The sequence below is a fragment of the Sinohyriopsis cumingii genome, chromosome 4 (assembly GCF_028554795.1).
Source record: "Sinohyriopsis cumingii isolate HCF-2022 chromosome 4, ASM2855479v2, whole genome shotgun sequence".
Lineage (NCBI taxonomy): Eukaryota > Metazoa > Mollusca > Bivalvia > Unionida > Unionidae > Sinohyriopsis > Sinohyriopsis cumingii.
In genome coordinates this window covers 100,472,202-100,494,011 of record NC_142964.1, presented here as the reverse complement: position 1 = coordinate 100,494,011, position 21,810 = coordinate 100,472,202, and the positions used below count along the sequence as shown (strand labels likewise).

General features: G+C 35.9%; 1 protein-coding gene across 3 annotated transcripts in view; it reads left to right on the top strand.

The window, feature by feature from the left end:
- Positions 1-21,810, top strand: part of LOC149801768 (uncharacterized) — a 274,626-nt gene that overhangs the window by 14,878 nt on the left and 237,938 nt on the right. For all 3 annotated transcript variants that reach the window (XM_089956110.1, XM_089956109.1, XM_089956108.1), the window contains exons 3-4: positions 10,186-10,298; positions 20,621-20,704. In XM_089956110.1, the coding sequence (XP_089812236.1) occupies positions 10,186-10,298; positions 20,621-20,704 (197 nt within the window). The remainder of the gene's footprint in view (positions 1-10,185; positions 10,299-20,620; positions 20,705-21,810) is intronic.

Sequence of the window (21,810 nt, the reverse complement as noted above, 5' to 3'; positions counted from 1 at the left end):
AGCGATGATGACTCTCTAGTAATAGCTCAGATGAAAAGGACTGTGGTTCTATCTTTGGGATAGATACACTCATCAAGAAGAAACTCACTATTGCTGCTGCCTTGGATCCACATTTTAAAGCATTACCTTTCCTCAGTGATGCATGAAGGAATGAAACCTTTACCAAAATTTTGCAGAATGCATCAGAAATCATTGTTAGAGTGAAGGCTGAACATGACACTGATCACTCACCTGTGGGTGATAGTGGGCAGAAAGAACTGCCAATTCTACTGCTAAGGATGCTCAACCAGTTTTGAAGAAGCTCAAGCCAGAGTGATATGATAGATAAAGGTACCTGTTGTTCTGGCATGCAAGAACTTCTGCATAGCTGGTATTGAGACTTCAGAAACAAAAATGGAAGAAATAAAAGAAGAGCTTAAGAGCTATAGAGTGTTTCCGTCAATTCCCTTGAATTCAAATCCTCTTCAATATTGGAAAAATCATGAGCAGAGATTTCCTATATTAGCTAAGCTTGCTAAATCCTTCTTGTGCATCCTAGCAGCAAGTGTCCCTTCTGAGAGGGTGTTCTTCACTGATGGAGATATAGTAAATGCATAACGTTCAGCTCTAAAACCAAATCATGTTGGTGCCCTTATCTTCTTAAAAACAAATATGAAGTAAGTTCCATCATGTGATTGTCAAGGCAGTTCCATTTGAACTACACTAGGTAAAGTGACAATAAAGAGACCAATATGCAGTTTCATGCATTTTATGTTTATCAAAAAGTAAACCACAAACTGTGAACCGTTCAGACAAAAGACTTAGATTGTAACTCTTTATATCTCTGTTAGATTGCAACTACCGTACTGCATGAAAATGACTATTGACAACTCACTTGCCTTTTACAAATTAACACCGAGTGTTGTGGTTTGTAATATGAAACCTCTTTGCCAATTCCATGTTAATTATCTTACAGCATGTTTAGCATAAAGGAGAGAATCCAGAAGTAACCCACTCATATAATGAAGTACTTTACTTATTATTTAGTAACCACTTTTATGTATTGTTTCTTTGTTGATTTGTATCTTGTCACTTTCATTCAAATTAGAAAGCTACACTTCTGGTATGTCAGACTGTGAAATATGTTACATTGAATTCTAATTGGTGGTTATTGTTTGTTCTGGTCCCAGGTAAACAATAACCACCAATTAGAACTTACATTAGCATATTCCTGGTATGAATTTGTAGAGCCAGTAATGTTTGAGAACTAATCCAAATTAGTTTGGAGTCATGCATATAAAAATGTACTCATTGTAGTATACAGTTTTTATTTAACTGTTCACCCTTGGTTTGGCATAAGCAGATAGATCATAGTGTTTGTGGCAACAGCTGTTTCTTAGATGCCTAGGCAACTGTTTACGCACCTGGGTTCTTCAGTTTGACATGACTGGTTGTTAAACTAAATTTGATTGTATTGTAATGTGCCCTCACACAAACAGAATGCTATATGTCCCTACACGAAAACTATATAGCACACAATATAACATATATACACAGAGCACACACGGGACGTAGGAGACCTCTAGCCAAGGTCAACTAAGAACTCAGGGGAGGGATTTTGAGCTGGGTGATAGAAACCGAACTTGGATGAACAGCCCTATAGATAACACTAGGACGTAACAAATACCCCATCAAAAATCAATGTAAATTTTTTAAAATCAAAATTCTTTTAAAAATAATAAACAATGTACCTGGTGGAAACAACAACACATAAAACACCTTTTTATTTTATATGTGGGGGGTAGGCAGTCTGGTTTCTCCCCCCCCCCCAAAAAAAAGAGTTTGAAATACAGGCTACCTAGATAACCCAAAATGGTTGATTCCCAGTGTGGCTTATCTTCAGATGATCATTTCGTTCAGCAGATATTTACTGATGATGGTGATGATAATAATTTTTAAAGTTATGAAGTACATCAGGTTATTGGAGCTGGTGATCATGGAGATATATTGGTGTTATAAGTCCACTGTACATATAGATCGATGGATAGAAATAGATGGCAGTGCAGGTCATTCTCCCTTTTAGCTGTGTTTCGAAATTAAATGTAGAAAAAACCCAGAATGCCAAGCCTAATTAAAATACATATAACTTAAAAGTGGAAAGCAGTTTTGATTTCTTTTCTCAAATGGACTAGTTCTGTGGGATCATGTGCTACAAAATCATATATTTTAGACCGGGTTTTAATAAGCTGAATTAAAAAAAAAAAGTTGGAAAAACAATGAAATTAAGTAAAAATATTTATTTGATTAAAATATCTGTCTGAACAAGCATACTATGGCATTGATGGCCTAAAAACCCTAATATGGTATTATGGAACATATAAGAAATCTGGCAAAGTAGTTAGTAAAGCGCTGGTTTAATAAAGTGAAACTGCAGCAGAGTTTTATATTGATGAAAATTCTTATTTTGGAACAGAAGTATCCAGAAGATAATACCTTAGCTCTGGAAAATTGTACATAACAACTGTAAATAATAGTTTCATAACTTAGGCAGGCTAAGATAGCTATGTACATGCTCCTTCAGACAGAAGCACAGTACAGTCTTGATGCACGTAAGGAATAGGGTACAATCAGAAATAATCAACGGATCAATGTTTATACTACTAGAGGTGACATATTTTAAAGATTTTGGTTTCAGTGGGTTTCTGATGGAGCGGAGCAGAGAAAGATAGAGACAGATATTGAAGTGTTAGGTAAATGTTAACTGGCCATTTCCTCCTTCCCTTACTTTTTTCTACTCCAACCTTATTTTGGTGACGAGGGAAAATCCTGGCAGCATCTTTGCTTAAATCACACCTGGGGAACAAATTTGGAATGTTCCTTTTTTTGCAGAGATATTTATTCAGCGATTGAATGTGCCGATAGGATAAATAAAGGTAGCACAGAATCTGTGAGTGCAGGTTTCAAACCACACAAGTTTCTTATCTTAGATCAATTTTTTAATTTTTTGGTAAAATTGGAGATTGTGTTTTCAAAGATTTTTCCTTCACTAAGAAAAACAAGTACCTGTAGCTACAGCAGTTTTTTGCATCTGCAGGAAGAACATTGGGATCAATTTTTTTGGTATTCATCCCCACTCCCACACTCAGACTTGTTCTAGATTAGATTTAATTTGCAAGAGGAAATTGCATAATTCCATTGATGGACATTTTCCAGCAGGGACTAATTGTTTGTAATTGAGAATTGAATAGGTTTTCATTCACCTCAATTTTAGTATGTGTTTTAGATTTCGGTAACTAAGTCAAAGCCTTTTATGTCCCATGACTTTACCCTTAATTCACATGGTAGTGTGATTTAAGCAAGTGCACATGAACCAGTAATGAACCTACAAATGTGTGTATGCAAGTTAAGTTGCTACAGAAATACTGGTAAACATGCTGGTAGAGTGGTAAGTTTACATTAGCAGATAGTTACTCAGCTTTTACTGTCTTTAACTCAGTTACCGGTTTTTGGCATCTAGTGCCCCTGGTTCCATATCTGTGCATGATGATGTGGGTGGTTTTCAATTTCCACCAGCACCAGTTTGAACTCACCCATACTAATTGTTTATCTTTGATAGCCGCAGAATCGGATTTACTAATTGTACAGAGATTACTTTGTGCTGCCACAAGAAGTTTTGAATAGATGTGTATTTATGAATATAATTGTATTAACATTATAGTACCAACACCAACTGAGATACAGGTTTCTATTGGTATAGCTCTGACAACAATTCTGATTGGTGTACCTGTGATAGTACTCATGGTCCCAATTTCAGCAACACCAAGGCCAATGGTTGTTCAGAGGTCTTGGAAACTCTTAATCATGCGTATTTGGATGCCAGTTCTTTTATCTGGGAAGCAGAAAATCACTTAGGCTGGAGTACTCCGTATGCAAGTAATAGGTCTGCGGCAAAATTCCAAGACTTGCCAGTCCTGCTTCTGTGTTGATCAGTTAGTTGTGCTGATATTTACGATGACAGAATTCAGTGGCTGAAAGACCCTCTGATGTACATGATGCCATTATAAGAGTACATCAAAAGAACATGATGCAATAGCTGGGCAGCAAGTTCCAAGACTTTGCCTGGCAGCTGGGTGGGAAAATGTGCCAATATTTATTGTGATTGAATTCAGAGTCGGAAAAACCAAGAGATGTACATGTGGTCATTTATAAGGGTACATCCAATAAACAACTTTAGCTTTCAGTATTGTTTTCAAGATGCCATTCACAAATTTGGATAAGTATTTTTCGGTTAAGTGTCAAATTGACAGATTGTAATTAGAGTCAGAAGAGTAGTAAAGCTGCTAGAAACTGATTGTTCGGATATGACAATAGCCAAATGTAAGAAAGTGTGTGATGCCTGGCATAGTGTTTGGAATAAGACCTATCCTTGGGTTGACAAAATTCAGTCTCACTCTGATGGACAAACAAGAGCTGTATGTCAGTGTTATAAAGAATGTAGAAATTAAATTCAATGGCAACCAACAGTTTTTCTAATCTGCAAAGTTTTCTGAGAGGAGACTGCAACCTTTGCTGGTGTGACTCCTATTTTTACCAAAATGGGTAAATCTACATTGAAAGAACATCCCTTCTTCAGAAACTTCAATTCTGACATTAAAATTACTACAGTCAGTGGTCTGATTTCACTATGTTACCTTTGCTACTGAACAAAATTGACCTTTACTGATTGTAGTCACATTGGTTCTACATATAACAACTTTGGAACTCTGTGGACACGAACATTGTGCAAATCAAATGGCAAAATATGCAGATGTTTTAATGAAGTCAGGTAGTTTCATGTGTCACAGTTGTAATGTTTGGAGAACTGTTTGAGAGCCACAATAAAAGGTTCCCATTTGAACCATTTCTGCATATAACATTGTGGACACGAAATTCAGTACGTTGAAATTATGATGTAGTTTCATAATATGAACTTTTATTACAGACTGTATCTGTATAGTAAAAAGGTTTCAGCATGTCTTATTATCTGTGGGCTATTTAAAAAACCTTTGATTAATGTTATTTTGTCTTTAACAAGTTCATAATGATGCATTTTGTTGCTCTTATGCTAAAGTTACATAAAGCTACTTCAAGGAAGGTGATGATGATGATGTAAAAAAATGGCAGTATAAATATAGCCCAGATTTTCTAATTATTTTGCTCTTATCAACAGATGCAAACATGATAGCTGATTGTGCATGCTGGAGGTGTTTTAATTATTACTGCAATTATATATCTACATCTGGCTGCTCTAACATAAACTTTTATCATAATTTTTTTCACTCTAAATTCACTGAGTAGCAGAGATAACCATGATCTCGGTCAAGCAAATCAATCACAGGGTAAGACAGAGCAGTGCATTGGCCTGACTGCGACATCTCTGGTGACTTCACTTGTGCCACACTGGGAAAATCCTACCATAGTTTCATGTGCGCTTGCTTAAATCTTACACTCACCTGTGATTTAAAGGTAAAATCATGGGTATAGTAGGCTTTGAACTATCTTGGGTACAGAATGACTATTATGAGACTGCTATTTTTACATACTCTTACACAGTGCAGAACTACCCTTTCAGCTTTAGACTGAAATATCTTTGTGTCTCAGCAGTTTGATATCTGCATCAGGTTGCAGTACCCTCTTCTCTAGGGAACCTTATAAGTTTCAGCAACGATACCTTTAAAATAATTTTGGTATATTGTGTAGTATCTCAATGGTTAGTGTGCTGGACTTGTATCTGAAAGGGTTTGGGTTTGAATCTTACCATCAGCTCATTTGGGTCAGCAACCATTGTGTGCCCTTGGATGATGCATTTTACTCCATTTATTTTGGCACAAAATAACTTGTGTTGCTGTGATATAAAACACCAAAACCAAACTCATTAAATGTACATGAAGTAAAGTGAAGTGCAGTTCCAGCTTTATCAGAAATATGACAGTGCCATAATGTCAAAATTATTCCTTGTCTGATTTTAATGCATGTAACTGAGCCTCTCTTTGATCATGGAGAGAAAAAATTTAATTACTGTTGTTTTTACATGCTTATGTAATAATTTCATCATAAGTAGGGAAAAAAAATCAATTTTTGACCTGTAGTGACTGTCATTACAGCTTGTAAACATAGGGATATATACCAGTTTGTAGTGGCTATTACTTGAGCATTCTTCCCGTCCATTAAGATGTTCCAATTGTTCAATATGTTGCATACCACTTGATTCAGATAGATATGTTAAGCTACCAAGAATGAAAGAATGTCTATGACTTTTGTGTGATTTAAATCTCAGTGGATTTGTAACAGGTGTGTTCTATGACAATTTAAGAGACAGTTTATTTGAGTTGAATTCAGAATTTTTTAAATTCAGTTTAATAATAATTTATGTTATCTCGGTACATGTAAGTGATAGTAAACCTTGTAATTTTATTGAAATTAGTTCCTTGCCTGTCAAAGTTGTGCTTCTCAGACACAATTTGTGTATAGATTGGGATGGGAAAAGATGGGTTGGTTTTAGGGTTGAAACTTTAATTATGGATCAGCTTTTAACATCCTTGAGATGACAATCTGATTGGAACCAAAAACTATCATTAGGTAGTTGCTCACTTTCAGAGAGAAATGTTTAGGAAGTTTTTTGTGTGGATGGTTTGTAATAAGAAGGTTGGAGGAATTTCTGAGGCATATTGATAGATTATTATGATCCATAGGTTGTAGTGGGAATTATTAAGACTTAGAAATACCTCAAAATTGGTATGTAGTAGATATTTTGGACCTTGTATGGTCTTAGCTTCTTTTAATCAAATGCAGTAAAGTTTCTTTTTCTGCCCAATCCTTCTCAGGATATTGGACAGCGTTAACATGGGCATGTATTATGTCTGCTTGAGAAGTCCATTTCACAGGAATAGGTTTAGTCTGTCGTATGAATCCTTGATCATGTTATTAATTTTGGATGATAAATAGAAAGAGATGAAAACAGTGTGTGTGATTTGGATTTTTAACATAGATTGAACAATTTTTTCAGTCTTGTTTAAGTGACTTTCAGATATTCAGTTTAGATGTCTGCAGTATGGCAGTTTATAGTGATGTCTAGCACTGGGGCATCATGTCGCAGACATGTAGCATTATGTCCCACCCAGTCACATTGTCCTGACACCAGGCTGACCAAGCCGAACACTAACCTATTAATTGAGGCAGCTGCTAATACCATTTAAGTCTATGGTATGACTTGGCTGGGGTTTGAACGCATAACCTCCTGCATCTGAGGCAGATGCTCTAACCACTTATGCCAACGGAATGGTCATGAAGAATTAAGGATGTCTGATATATTATATATATATATATATATATATATATATATATATATATATATATATATATATATATATATATATATATATGTCTGTGTGTTTGTTATCCTGACAATATATGTATGCATATATATATGTGTGAGTGTGTAATACTATCCATACATGTATGCATGCATACGTTTATCTTGGTGTATCTGAATAATAGTGTGCAACTTTAATACAAACTCTAGACTTTAGAGCCCCAATGCCACCATTTATCTTAAATTTCACCATTCTTCCAATCTAAAGTTTGGATAGAAGGAAAAGATTTGTTAAAAAGCTATCTTGACTTAAACCATTCTTTGAAATAATCAAGATGTTTGGTTTAAATGACTTTAAAATATTCAGTTTATAATTAAGAAGTGCCACCCCTTACTTCAGTCAATGAAGTTGCTTATAATTCTTTTGCTTTTTGGGGGGAGTTCTGCTGTTTTGCCTTGCCTCCACACCCACAGCTCTTACCAAGGTCATGGGAGTAGTTACAAGGTCACTATGTGTCCCATTCATGACATATTTTGATGATTTCATGATCCACAGTGGTTGCCTCGAGACCTTCAGACTAGGTGTGTCTTGGTGTTGGTCCATTGCGATCAGGCTGGGTCCCTTGGCCAAACTTGGAGAAATCAGAACCCACTACATCTCAAGTTTTTTTGTCTTTGTGGGGATGAATTTAGTCATTTACAGAGTATTAGTCCATGTCCCTTGGGACAACAGATGAAATTCTATTCCTCTTGACAGTAAAGATCAGGTTGGCAATTTATCCTTATCTCTTTTTGCTGGGGCCCTTGAACTCTGTAGCAGATTTGATTCCCCTAAGCAGACAGCATTTGCATCCTCTCCAATTTCTCCTTTGGTGGTTTGTAAACTGCACAGGGACTCCTTCACTACTGATTTTTATAGGTCAAGATTTCCACCATCATCTGATTTGGTTGACAAATCAGGGCCAGTTCTAGGACAGAGTCCTCATGCTCCCCCAACCCCACTTCTACCTGTTTGCAGATGCCACAGATTAAAGATGTGGTGCTCAGTTTTTGTCCAGTTAAGAATATACTTTCCACATCAGTGATTTAGAAACGAGGGCAGTGTACTTACCCCATCATTGGTTTGTCCACCAAATAAGAGGTCGCTTCAAGATTGTCTTGTCTGACAACATATTGATGGTAGTACACCTCAGGAGACAAGGTATCACAGGTGCACCTCCTTTGCCACATTCATGGCAAGAAGAATATTTTGGCAGACAGCCTGTCTAGGATAGGGAAGATAGTTCTCACAGAATGGTCTTTACATCTGTCCATACACTATTCCAACTTTACGGGACTCCATTGTTGGACTTGTTTGAAGGCTAAACAGCAAAGTCTCCTTTTACATTTTCCCAGCCCCAACCACAGAGCTGGGGGGGTCAAAACTTTTGGTTCAGCGGAGTTCTTGACCTGCTGTTGGACCACCCTAGGACATTACCCCAAACGAGGGACATTATATCAAGCGACAGGGGCACTTTCCTTCACAATGGTCCGCAAATTCTCAATCTTTATGCCTGGCTCTTCTCAAACTGTCCCTCTGCTATGAGTTCTAGATGTCCCTCTATGATTGCATTGACTGATGGCCACTGGGACTGACTCTTACTTTAGCAGCCCTGATCAGATATTTCACTAATGCATAGATGGAATCTCTTTTGTGTCTTGTGAACTCAAATTAAAACCCACTTTGAAGCGTTGGCTGAAGCTACCTTAAAGGACCTTACCCATTAAACTATTTTCTTGGTTATATTAGCATCTGTGCGATAAAGGAGTAAACTTCATGTCCTTTCCTTTGAACCAGGCTGTATTAGGTTCAGCGAATAGTATGTCAGTTTCTCATCTTTACCAACCAGCTTTTTTAGCAAAGAAAATCCATGGATTCATTGGTTGGTTTACTCCTAATTGAGATCCCCAGTCTTTGTCATATTTGTGTTGATTATCAAGGTAGACTTTATGATGTTTCTGCAGTACACCCACCCCCAAAAATGTTCACTATCAATGTGTGCAGGAAGTTAATGAAAATAATAATCTCTTCATTTTTGTTTGAAAACAGTCATTGATTTTACAAAATTCACAATTTAAAGGATTGTTTGTATCAGCTAAATTTTTGAAAGGTCACTGTCTTAAAATTATTGTAAAGTTTTGTATTTTAATCAATGTAGTAATGTAACTGTTAATTGCATTGGCACAGAATGGAGAAAAATTCCATTGAAATCACCAGTTTTTGCCTTTAAAAATATAGTGATAAGAAAATCAACCTTTTTTGAGTAGATACAAGGAAATATTTTGATTATGAAATAGAAACATTTTATACTGTCACTCTTGGCTTTGGCAGTCATTACAATGCAGTGTTTCCCACATATCTATTCAAAAGACATGGATATCCTTTACATCATCTCTTGGTCAACAAAAGACTGAGCAAAAGCATATTTCTAGTACATCAGAGAATAAATATATCAAACTTGTACTTGCTTTCCAAATGCATGTTGTTATCAAGGAAGGGTTGATTACAGAACAGTAACACAAGGAGGATTACAAAGTTAATTTTGAGGCATTTAGAGATTTCTTTCTTTTGCCAGCTTGCATTTACTGGTTTGAAGACAGAACTGTTGTGTTTCTTGTATTGGCCATCATTTGAACACTTTCAGCATTTTGTATTTAAGTTTTAAAAAATCATCTGACACATTATAACCCTGCTTGCAGGCTAAAACGTGTTCTTTGGAAACATTTTCCAGCTTTTCCCCATTGGTTGCCTTGTTTGAATTTGTACACATTCAGAAGCTTTCATAAATTGGCATTGTCACTTGTATTATTTGCAGGGAAACGGATGAGGAAGACCAGAAGCCAGCACCCAGTGAGGAGATACGTCTACTGAGAGAGGAGTTCAGGAGAAAGCAGGGGCTAGAAATGCATCACAAAGAGCAAGAACATGGTAAGATGGTCTCAATCATTATACAAGAAATTTTTAGCTATCTCTTTTGGTAATCCAAGTGGTGATATTAATTAGTCTTGAAGATGAAGGAACCTTGAGAACTACCGGTAGGAAGAAACTAGTATACTGTATATCTCTATTTTTATGAACCAGTGAATTAAGAGATTGTATAACATGTAATTTGATTAGATTCCATAAAATTATTCATATGAACAATTTAAAATGATTTGTTTTAAGTACGTTTTATGGCACAGCAAAAAACAGGTAGGTTATTTATAGCTGAGGCAATTTGTAGGATTTGAACCTGTACTCTAGAAGTTGTTACTTTGACACACTAACCATTGAGAGATTGTGGCTTCTGTTATTGTTAGTCACCTCTTATCACATGTGGGAGGGAACATTGGGCCTCGTTTACATCACATTCAGGCACACTATTTCCACTGCAGTATAATATGTGATGACAGTATTATTTATTACATATATTTAATTGTATTGATTAAACCCTTGAATGACAATGATATTTTTTTTTTGCTTTTGTGTGTTTCTCTACTTTAGTCATTATATGTGATGAAAAATGTCCAATACTATGGTGTATAGCACCCGACACTTAATCCAGTTCAGTGGATATCATATGTATAATGACAAATGCCCACCACTGGTTTCTAAAATCTGACACTTAATCCAGATCTGTGGATATATATTAGAGTGTGTGCACTTTTACCAGCATACTAGTTTAGTGATATTTGTTTTTCCTATAGTGCATTGTATGGTACTTTTTCATTGAACCAGTACTTCGATAGTTTCCGTCAATATGGAATGGACAGAACTTCTTGAGTAAACTTGTTACAAATTTAATATTCACATCATGTTTTCCTACTTGATGACTATATAATTGACATATTTTTTTTTTTGACAGAACAGTTATATTGGTTAAAAATGAATTTTGAATATTTGAAATATAATTATACTTTAGATCCTTTAATCATATGTTTGACTCATGTGATGTATGCCAGCTTGTTGGCCAGATTGGATGTTCAGAGTGAATCCAATTTTTGGAAAAAGTTTGAATTTAAGAAGAAGAAAAAATTTGGTGTTATTTCCTAGTGCATGCTAATGCATTAAGTACACACCACTCCGGTGGCCTAGTGGTTAGAGCGCCCACCTCAGATGCGGGAAGTTGTGCGTTCTATCCCCAGCCGAGTCATACCAAAGACTTACAAAAATGGTACTAATAGCTGCCTCGCTTGGTGTTCCACATTTCGAGGTTAGTGTTAGGACTGGTTGGCCTGGTGTCAGGATAATGTGACTGGGTGGGACAACATGCTACATGTCTGTGGCATGATGCCCCAGTGCTAGACATCATTATAAACTGCCACACTGCAGACATCATAGCGATATGACTGAAAAAATGTTAAAGCTACATTAAAAATCCAAATCACACACGTACATTAAGTACACTGTACATGTATTTCTTTTGTATGATTGAGAATTATTCTAAGCTTTTTTACAGGCTTCTGTTTGAATTCTATATATTTTCTCAGGTTGAGTGTATTTTTTGTTTACTGGCCCTGTTGATAAATATCTTGCCAGAGTGTTGGCATCCCATTCAAAATTTCCCTGCCTATTATATCAGTAGTTTAGTTTGTGAATTGTAGGCTTCGTGTCAACATTTCCCATTTTTTCAGCAAAATATTCTATGCTAGCATGTCTTTCACAGGGTGTCAAATGTAATGTAAGCTTAATTATCCCACTTTAGTTATCAGGGATGGTCCTGGCTTTTAAAAAGCTGTCGCCAAAAAAATCGCCAACCTCAATATTTTTTGAAGTGTTAATTTAGTCTATTAATGTAACAGGCAATGAAAATTACAAAAGATGGGTTAGTTAGTACTCTAATTACAATAAGCATTAACAAAATGTTACAAAGTGTTATATGAAGATCCGTTGCGATTTTAGTGCTGCCAACTTGTTGAATGCAGTTTCAAAGTCTAATTTTTCACATCTGTACATGCTGATTCTCATTAAATTCTCGAGAGATGAAATGCAAAGTTTATTTTTGATGTCAGTTTTTATGAGGTTCATCTTACTGAATCCACGTTCACAGTCTACAGTGCTGACAGGTGACACCAGTAGTCTCTCGGCAGCCCCCCCCCCCTTATGGCTAGCTTCACAAAGCTTGAAGTGAATTGATTCCTAAATCCCAAGAATGATCACTGAATGCTGTATAAATTTTCTCGACAAGCAAAGATCTCCATTCCCACGAATGAAACTTACATGAGTCAACACCTGGCAATATTGGACCGTATATATAAGCATAAATTCACACCCAATTTAGGGATTCTTTCACTCCTGTATTTTGAGAAATAAATAATTATTATTAATTATGCAAAACTGTTTTTTTCTTGCTATTTCTTGTTGCGGAGTTTAAGTCTCTGCAGCCATAACAAGGATTGATGGCAAAAGGAAAAGATCAATGAGTAAAATGCTGCACTGTCGACAGATATAATTGTGATTGAGATTTTTTCCATTTGCTTTGTAATTATATGCAATAGTCGGTACTTCAAAGGTTATCAGTTTTCTATGAAGGTTCAGCAAAACTATTGTATTGGTATATGTAAAAAAAAAACAAAAAAAAAACAACAGAAGGACATTCAATTAATTGTATCTGTTCTATTCGCATCTTCAGAAGTCGGTCAGTTGTAGGTATAGTTCGGTAGCATGATTGACTGTATCATAGCATACAGTACTCAGCCCAGATGTCAGCATAAGCAGATTATGATGTAACAATGCACTCTAAAGATGGGGTTGTCAATACGAACAAAGGATCATTTGTGTAACAGATTGATTCCAATGCATTGCTTAGTCAAGTTTGTGGCTTCCTTTCATTCTCCCTTTTAATTTATCCAGTCCAAATCCATGATTGTATGTACAAATTAAATAACCAAAAAGTCTGTCGCCAAAAAAATCGCCAGATGGGATACTTTTGTCGCCAATAAGGAAAAAAAATATCGCAATTTGCGACACTGGCGAAGCCCAGGACGATCCCTGGTTATAGATTACAGCTTTTAAAAAAAAATTAACATTAACATTGCTAATTCATCTACTATAATGTGCTGACCATATAAATTTTTTGAGGGGTGGGACTGCTATTTTCTTTTGAGCTGAGATATTGTATTTACTTTTTTTCTCAAGATAATTAATATTTTCAAATAAAATAATGGATATTTTTTCAGCTATTGAGACAGAAATTAAAAAACAACATGGCAAGTAACTGACCCTGAACATTAAACTGTTGATCCCTAATATAAGATGGGTATACAGAGGTACATATCATGGTATATTCAGAAATACAACAGTATACCATGGTACATAATTTTTCTAATATACACTTGTATACGACAAATGCCCTCCAATGTGGTGTCTAGAACCCAGACATGATTTTTCTCCATTTTAAAGCGGAGTTCTGCTTTTCTCCTTACTTGAATCAGATTTTTCTTGATACAGTCCATTTTTTATATCATCTTTGATCTGGTTTTTCAAAAATGGTCTGTCTGCTCCCATTCCACAACGACCCTGTAAATTATTCGTTCCATAGTTAGCACACGACTCTAGTAAAGAGTATTCTGATTGGTCAGTGGTTTAAATTCATCCAATGAATCTTTGTGTAATGGAAACTGATGGCAATGAAAAGAAGAATCATGCTTGCAAAACATGGCATCCCAAGTTGTTGAGAGAGTCTATGACACGAAAAGTTTAGATAAAGGTTTATAAAACATATGGGAATGGCTGGAGCGAAAAGTTGATGTATATTTAGTTGGTCAGTTTGTTAAAAAGCCTGAATGCTAGAGGATTGGCATTTTTTGACCTCTGCAATAAAGATCAGAATTACGGTAATTGCAGTTGGTAGAGTTTGGAACAGCACCTGCAAAAGAAGCTGCATATGGAAATATTGAAGCTCAGAAGGTATCTGGAAAAAGTGCAGTTGTTTACTATAAGAAGAAAGATTTCTTGCATGAGAGAACAGATGTAGCACTCTGTCAGAATATGTGCACTGCATGTCGCCAAGCACCAGCTTGAAAGGAAAAAGGCTGTCATTAGCAAGGAAAAGAAACAATTGCACATTGAGCCCGAAACAGCCAGTGTTGACAAAAAGGAAGACTAAAGAAATCTTTGCCAAAGCCGCAAAAAGAGCTCAACTGGCATATCAACAGGTTGTGTCAAATGGAGAAAAAGACGAGTGAATCTATGGGATTATTTGTATATAGTTGATGTACTTGAGTGTTTATTTTACAGATTTGTTATGAAAAGAGAGAAGTAAAACATATTGGCTGCAAAAATTAAGAAAATTATTGTGACTTAATTACGATGTGAACACTGACATGCACATAAAATAACTAAAGCATTAATAGTATTGGAGAACAAATTCATGTGACTATAAATATTGTGAAATTATTGAACTCAAGTTGAACATTTTTGTTAAGTTTATTAGTTTTTCAAATGATTATTTTGGTTTATTTTATGATCACAAGTTGCACTGGAGCAGCTTTTTATGAGTGTAAAATGTGTTTTGGTCGGGGGCCTTTGGCCCTCTGGATCAAGGGCACTGCCACTCAAGACCCAGTTGGGGAGGACCCCCCCAGACCCCCCTTAAAAATTGTTCAGCTTTTTTTATGGAAGACCAAAATCATGTCTGAGAACTGGACACTTTGTCCAGTAAACTGGATTTTTACTTTGTCCAGTAAACTGGATTTTTATGATGACACCTGACACTAGATCCAGTTCAGTAGTCACACACATGCACATTCATGTGGACCACTCAGGTGGCCTGAGTGGTTAGAGCATCTTGCTCAGATGCAGGTGGTCATGGGTTGAAACCCCAGCCGACTTATAACATTGGTACTAGCAGCTGCCTTGCATGGTCATTGGATATTCCATGTGCCATGGAGATTAGTGTTAGGAGTGGCTGGCCCAGTGTCAGGATAATGTGACTGGGTGGGACATGATGCTACGTGTCTGCGTCATGATGCCCCAGTGCTAGACATCACTATAAACTGCCGCTAGGTGCAGTGTTAGGACTGGTCAGCCTGGTGTCAGGATAATGTGACTGGGTGGGACATGATGCATGTCTGTGGCATGATGCCCAAATGCTAGACATCACTATAAACTGTCAGACATTAGACATCGTGGCGATATGACTGAATAAAATTGTTAAAGCCACATTAAGAATCTTAAACCACACAGACACACAAACACACACACACACACACACACTATAAACTGACACATTGCAGAAATCTTAGCTATATGACTGGAATTAAGGTATGTTAAAAGTCCAAATCACACACACATTCAGACCAACAGATATGGCTCTACCCTTTAATGCATTCAGCCTTCCATGTGCCATCTTAGATGTCAGAACCATGATCTGCAGGCATACAAAACTAATATGTAACCATTGCATTATACATACATGCCAACCATTATGCTTTTGGCGTAATCGTCAAGCTTTTTTTACCCTACTAAATTATGCCTTACGCATAAATGTATTCGGATTAAGCAGTGTTTCCCTTTATGCACATTTGTGCATCAGGGACGCACGCTGGAGACAATTGATGCACACATTTTGTTGTGATCACTGTGTCTTTGTGTCTAAGTTCAGTGGGCAATTCATTCCAAAGGACTATTCACTTTTGCAGTCTTGGCAATCACGCGATCAGAAGTCACACCGGTAATCATAATGAATATTCCAGTCAAGGGAATAATTTTCTCCATTTTTTATTAAAGTTAGATCCACAGTTACACTTTTGTGTTCTGCTTCTTTTACTTTCTTTGCTAATGTTTTTAGTGATCGACATTTTAATCTGGCAATCACTTTCTAGTGCAGTGAGGCTTGATTTTTAATATCTAGAACAGCTTGCTGAGCTCAATGGAAATCACGAGAAGCTCACGAATTTAGGGGAAGCTACTCCGTCATAACATTGCCTATGCTAGTCTGGTTCATTGTTTTATACGTTCCCTGCGTTGCACTTTGCTATACGAATAGAGGAGCACAAGGCAGGGAGCAAACAAAGCGGGGAACCAGTCAGTGCCTATACTCGAAGTATATATGATGCCATCCATCGTCCAATGCATTGGGTATTAAATAAATCATGATCATATTATGAAAATCCTTTGCATCAAAACACCGCACGGTAACAAAATGTGTGCGTCAATTTTCTCCCGCGTGCGTCCCTGACGCACAAATGTGCGTAACACTGATTAAATTTCTAAATTTTGCCAGTAGACGAATTCTGATAATTGCAGCATGGGTTGTCAAAAGCAAATTCTCTCTTTAAAACATTTAAAATAAAAAGAAAGCCTGCACTTGAGTAGAGCTTTCATGACATTGTTATGTGCTGCTTACGACAGATTTCCATTGTTTGCTGCATTAAAAGATTAATATTGAATGTTACATTTTTTGCATAATTTGCTTTATATGCCTTTACAAACAAATTTTACATGATAATATCACAACTTAACCTCATTACATTTCTCAGTCCATATCACAAGTCCAAAATTAGTTTCCACAAAACTAGTATCTTGTTAGTATTGTAACGTTTTTTGACAACAGGAAATATTTTCATTCAACAGTTTATGCTTTTTTTCTTTTAAACATTGAAGCATGACAATTGACACTGACCAGAAGCTGCTAGAAACTGTCCTTATGTATGTTGTTGGTTTGAAGACTTTTCCTCTATACACTTATTACACAATGGAGGGTGGGGGTGGGGGGAAGAGAAAGGAAAGAATGGACTGTAGGTTGAAAAATCTTGTTCAGACTTTTAGAAGAAAAGAACACATTTCAGATGGTAAGTCCCTAAGCAGGACAATAAATTGAAAAATGTATATGGTTTGTTTTATATAGTGCAAGAAACCAGTTTTATCTTACCCATGTGTTTCCTACCACTTCTGACCTGCGGGTTTCCTTCTTTTGGCTTCGGGGTGAAGAGAGCACAGTGTTATTACATTTTAAAGACTATGTCATTTTGGCAAATTACTGTTTATATCTAAATATATACACATACTGAAGTTCTGTCCAAGTTATACAATTTCATTTAGCTGCATGGTTTCCTGATATAGTTGTCCACTCTAATACTATTCATCTTTCCAGTATGTACATCTTTAAATATTTTTTTTTTCTCTTTATTAAGTCCATCTCTATCCTTCCTCTGGTTAGTTCCTCATAGCCACTGCTTTGAACATCCACTGAAGTTAAGTCTTTGTTAGGGAGAGGCCATTTAATTGTGGGAGGAGGCAAAGACACGTGTTTTGAAACGTGTTTCTTGCTCTGTGCTCTGATTTTCTTATATAAAGGACACTGTGCCATTCCTTTTCTTGCTTTAAATAATTCGCGTCAGCTATAACATCTCGTATTTCAAAATAAGGCACAATTCCCTCCTTATCTGACAGGCAAAATGTGGCATTTGATAGAAGGTGTTCAGCCACCGGAAAAAAAGCAAAAGTTGAATGAGAATGATGAGGAATAATTCTTATGATAGGGAAAAGTGTGATGGAAAATTTCAGAAGAAAAGGACAAAAGACAGGGAATGGCTGAATTATAATGAGGAAAGGAACGTTATGTGGTGTAACTGGTGTAGGCAATTCACAAAAACAAACACACAGAAAACAGCCAGTTTTGTTGCGGGTTGTTCAAACTTTAAAATTGAATCGGTAAACATACATGAAAGCTGTGTGACATTGTTTTGTGAACAGTACTGTAGTCCGATAATACAAACCCATTTGTTTGTACCCCCCTACTGATTTAAATAATGGAAACCTTTAATGTTATGAAAAGTGCAAGGAACTTAGTCAATTCATTCATTGATTTATAGTTTTTGACCTGACTCTGAGTAGAGTGGCCCTAACTCCGTCATCTTATGTGCGTTTCATGCTTAACTGAAGTTTTCGGTGTAATAGACTGACATGCTCGGATCCATTTCCAGTTTCTGGACAAGTCGATTTTCAGCAAAGCACCCCTTTGTGCTTTGTCCTTTGTATTATCAGACTTAAGATTTGGCAGGACTATAGTCCTACTCTACATCCCCGTTTGTTTGTACCCCCCTACCGATTTAAAAAATGAGAACGTTTAATGTGATAAAAAGTGCACAGAACTAAGTCAATTGAATCATTGATTTATAATTTCTAACCTGACTGTGACCAGAATGGCACTAATGCTGGCATACCCTGCACCATTTCATGCTTAACGGACTTTCCATACTAACACAGCGCCATATTGTGTACACTATAGGCCAGTTTATATCCTTCAGACAACATAATGACACAGTTCATCCTGTTCGGCAAATGCTGAATAATTGCGTAAATTACATAACGTTGAGAGTTGGAATTATATCCCTCTGCATACATGAACATAGAAATTAAACCGCCTGTTAAATCCACATGAAAAGCGTAATTGTCATTTTCCTTTGCTTGATTCGACATTGTAAATATCGCAAGCAGACGACTTATGTATGTATATCTGTAATCGTGATACACTCGTTTGCTGAAAATGGACTTGTCCAGAAACTAGAAATGGATCCGAGCATGTCTGTCTATTACACTGAAAACTTCCGTTAAGAATGAAACGCGCATAAGATGACGGTGTTAGGGCCTCTCTACTCAGAATCAGGTTAGAAACTATAAGTCAATGAATGAATTGACCAAGTTCCTTGCACTTCTTATGACATTAAAGATTTCCGTTATTTAAATCGGAAGGGGGGTACAAACAAACGGGTTTGTATTATCAGACTATAGTAAATTTCTCAATATACTAGTCCTTCTGGCTACAAAGAAATTTGTGTTAAATTCGAGCCATATATATATATATATATATATATATATATATATATATATATATATATACTGCATCACACACCAATGCCTGCTTCCCTTATATACAGAACTGGATTGGCTAACCATTACTAAATTAAGGACAGCCCCCTTCCACCACAGACCATACCATAACTAAATGTGCTGAACCAGCATTTCATATACCTCAGTTAGCCAGATTTTACATGAGGTTGAGATAGAAGAATATGACCCAGTTACCCAGATCTATCATGAATTCATGAGTCCCTCAAACTTGTCATGATATTGATGTTTACCAAAATTCTCAACCCCAACTTCTTGTTAAATAGAAACCTGATACTGCTAACTGCTGACTATATTACTTCTTTCATTGAACCTTATACATCTTTAACTTTTTCCCACATGAATTTCCCTTTGTTCATATAAGCATGAAATTGAGCAATGGTAATGTTTTGCACTAGATTTTTGAACATAACAAATATAGTTAAATGGGTGCATTCAATGGAAACTTTAATATAATACATGACATGTATTACTATGGGTCAAAAGTTTTTGTGCTGATATGCTGGGAATTCATTTGTCTTGCTGGTCTCATCAGCTTAAGCAGAAAACAGTCCACCATTGTAAACACTGTTAATTTTTGTTTTTGAATTTTTTGAAAATCTTGTGTTCTACATTTGTTGCTGCATTCATCTGAAATTTGGGTGCAATATTACAATAGGTCTAAAGTTGATATGCCAATATTCTTGGAGTTTCAGTCTTGCTTAAGAAGAAAACATGTTTCATGGTTGTAATCAAATGATGTTTTGTGTTAAAATTTCTTTTAAAATCACATTATCTTCAGCTCATTTTCTGTATTGAACTGAAACTTATAGGACAATATTTATGTAGGTGTAAGGAATTCCAGTCACGTCTCTATCAGCCACTTAAGCATGAAAGTTTATAAAGTCAGTTACACGAATTAAGCAGACAGGGTTGTATGGAACACTTGTGCTTAAACTTGGTATGAATGTTCTGCTGTGCCAGAATTTGTGCTTCAAGTGATACTCATTTCCCATCAAGTACATTTAAATGAATTTATCCTGACATGTTTCATTTATACTACTACATTGTCTTATAGACCAGTGTATACTGATTGAGCAATGTCAGGCTTCTTGGGTCTCTTGTTTAATGTTAGTGAAAGAAGCAGGGACTGAAAACAGATTGTGGAATTTTCTAGTCTTTTTATCACAGGAATGTTCAAAGCCAGCATATTGATCCTTTCATTTTGAATTATTACATTACCTTATAATTTTATATCATTTAGATTTTTGCTTATCTACTCTTACACTGAATGGAGAAGGTACTAATGTATTTATGTCTAATGTATTGCCATGAATGAAATGGCTTCACCAGACTTGGATTTAATCCTGCAATTTATTGATCTTTCTCGCTTTGTTGTCTGACTGGTTCTTACAGTGTTTTTGTTTCTTTTTCTTCAGTGTATGAAATGGAGAATGAAAATGATAGACTGTTGGAAAACCAGTTCACAAGGAATGATGGGAGGGTTTATCAGGCCCCAAAAGGTGAGACTGAGTTACAGGCATTTGGTGTACCATTTGGAAAGTGCAGGGTTCAGACCAAGCTGCAGCGAAATTAGCTGTTGAAGGACCAAAAGGCTTTGTCCTTAATGAAAAGGCATCTTTTATATAAAAATTTACTTTGATAGTGAAATTAAGAAAAAAAGTTCATGATACAGTCCTTTTGGAGTTGTTAGGTTTGACTGCATTAACCTGTATTTTCAGCATTTCTTTTCATTGCAAACGAGCTATATATATCTACTAACTTTCTTGCCTCAAAGGTTATATTCTAAAATAAAAAGACATAAGTCAGTAGCAAACCACTTCTAAAATGACTGAGAAAATTTCAAAAGCAAGAAGTTGTCATGTTAAAAGTTTCTGAACCCATACTGATGCAGTGAACTTAGTGGTACTAACTGACATTTTTGGAGAACACTGGAAAGTCTTTTCTGTTTTTGAAATCGTCCATTACAGTTCTATTCATGATGAAGATATAAAGAATACATATTTTGCTCTGGATGATTTTCAGATATTTTTTACAGTGACCAACCCAATCAGAAATTAATATTTTTTTGTTGATATGGTTGAAGGATTGATATGGTAATGCTTCTTTTGATTCTTTCATCTTTGACCTGTTTCTGTGGATTTAATTTTTTTGTGTGGGTACAAATCTTTTTTATATATATATATATATATATATATATATATATATATATATATATATATATATATATATATATATATATCTATCTATATATATGGATTTTATTTTCTACAAACTATGATTTAAAAACACAGCATAAAATGATCTAGCTGTGACTGCCCTCTCCCCACCATATTCACAGAATTGGGTACTAATTGACATTTAATTTATGACAAAATATCCTGGCAATTATAAGTAATTAGAAAAGTCATGTGACTTGTATCTCTTAATAATCTTTTTCTTTTTCAGGTAATATGTCAAACAGTTAACACTACAGGTAGAGGTATTAAGTAAATGATTACCACTGTGCTTTTGCTTTATGTACTTTCTGCCTAATTGCTTCCTATTGTCTTCTTAGTCAGTTTCTTTCAATTATTTTCTACCAGGCTTACACAGTTTTGAAGAAACC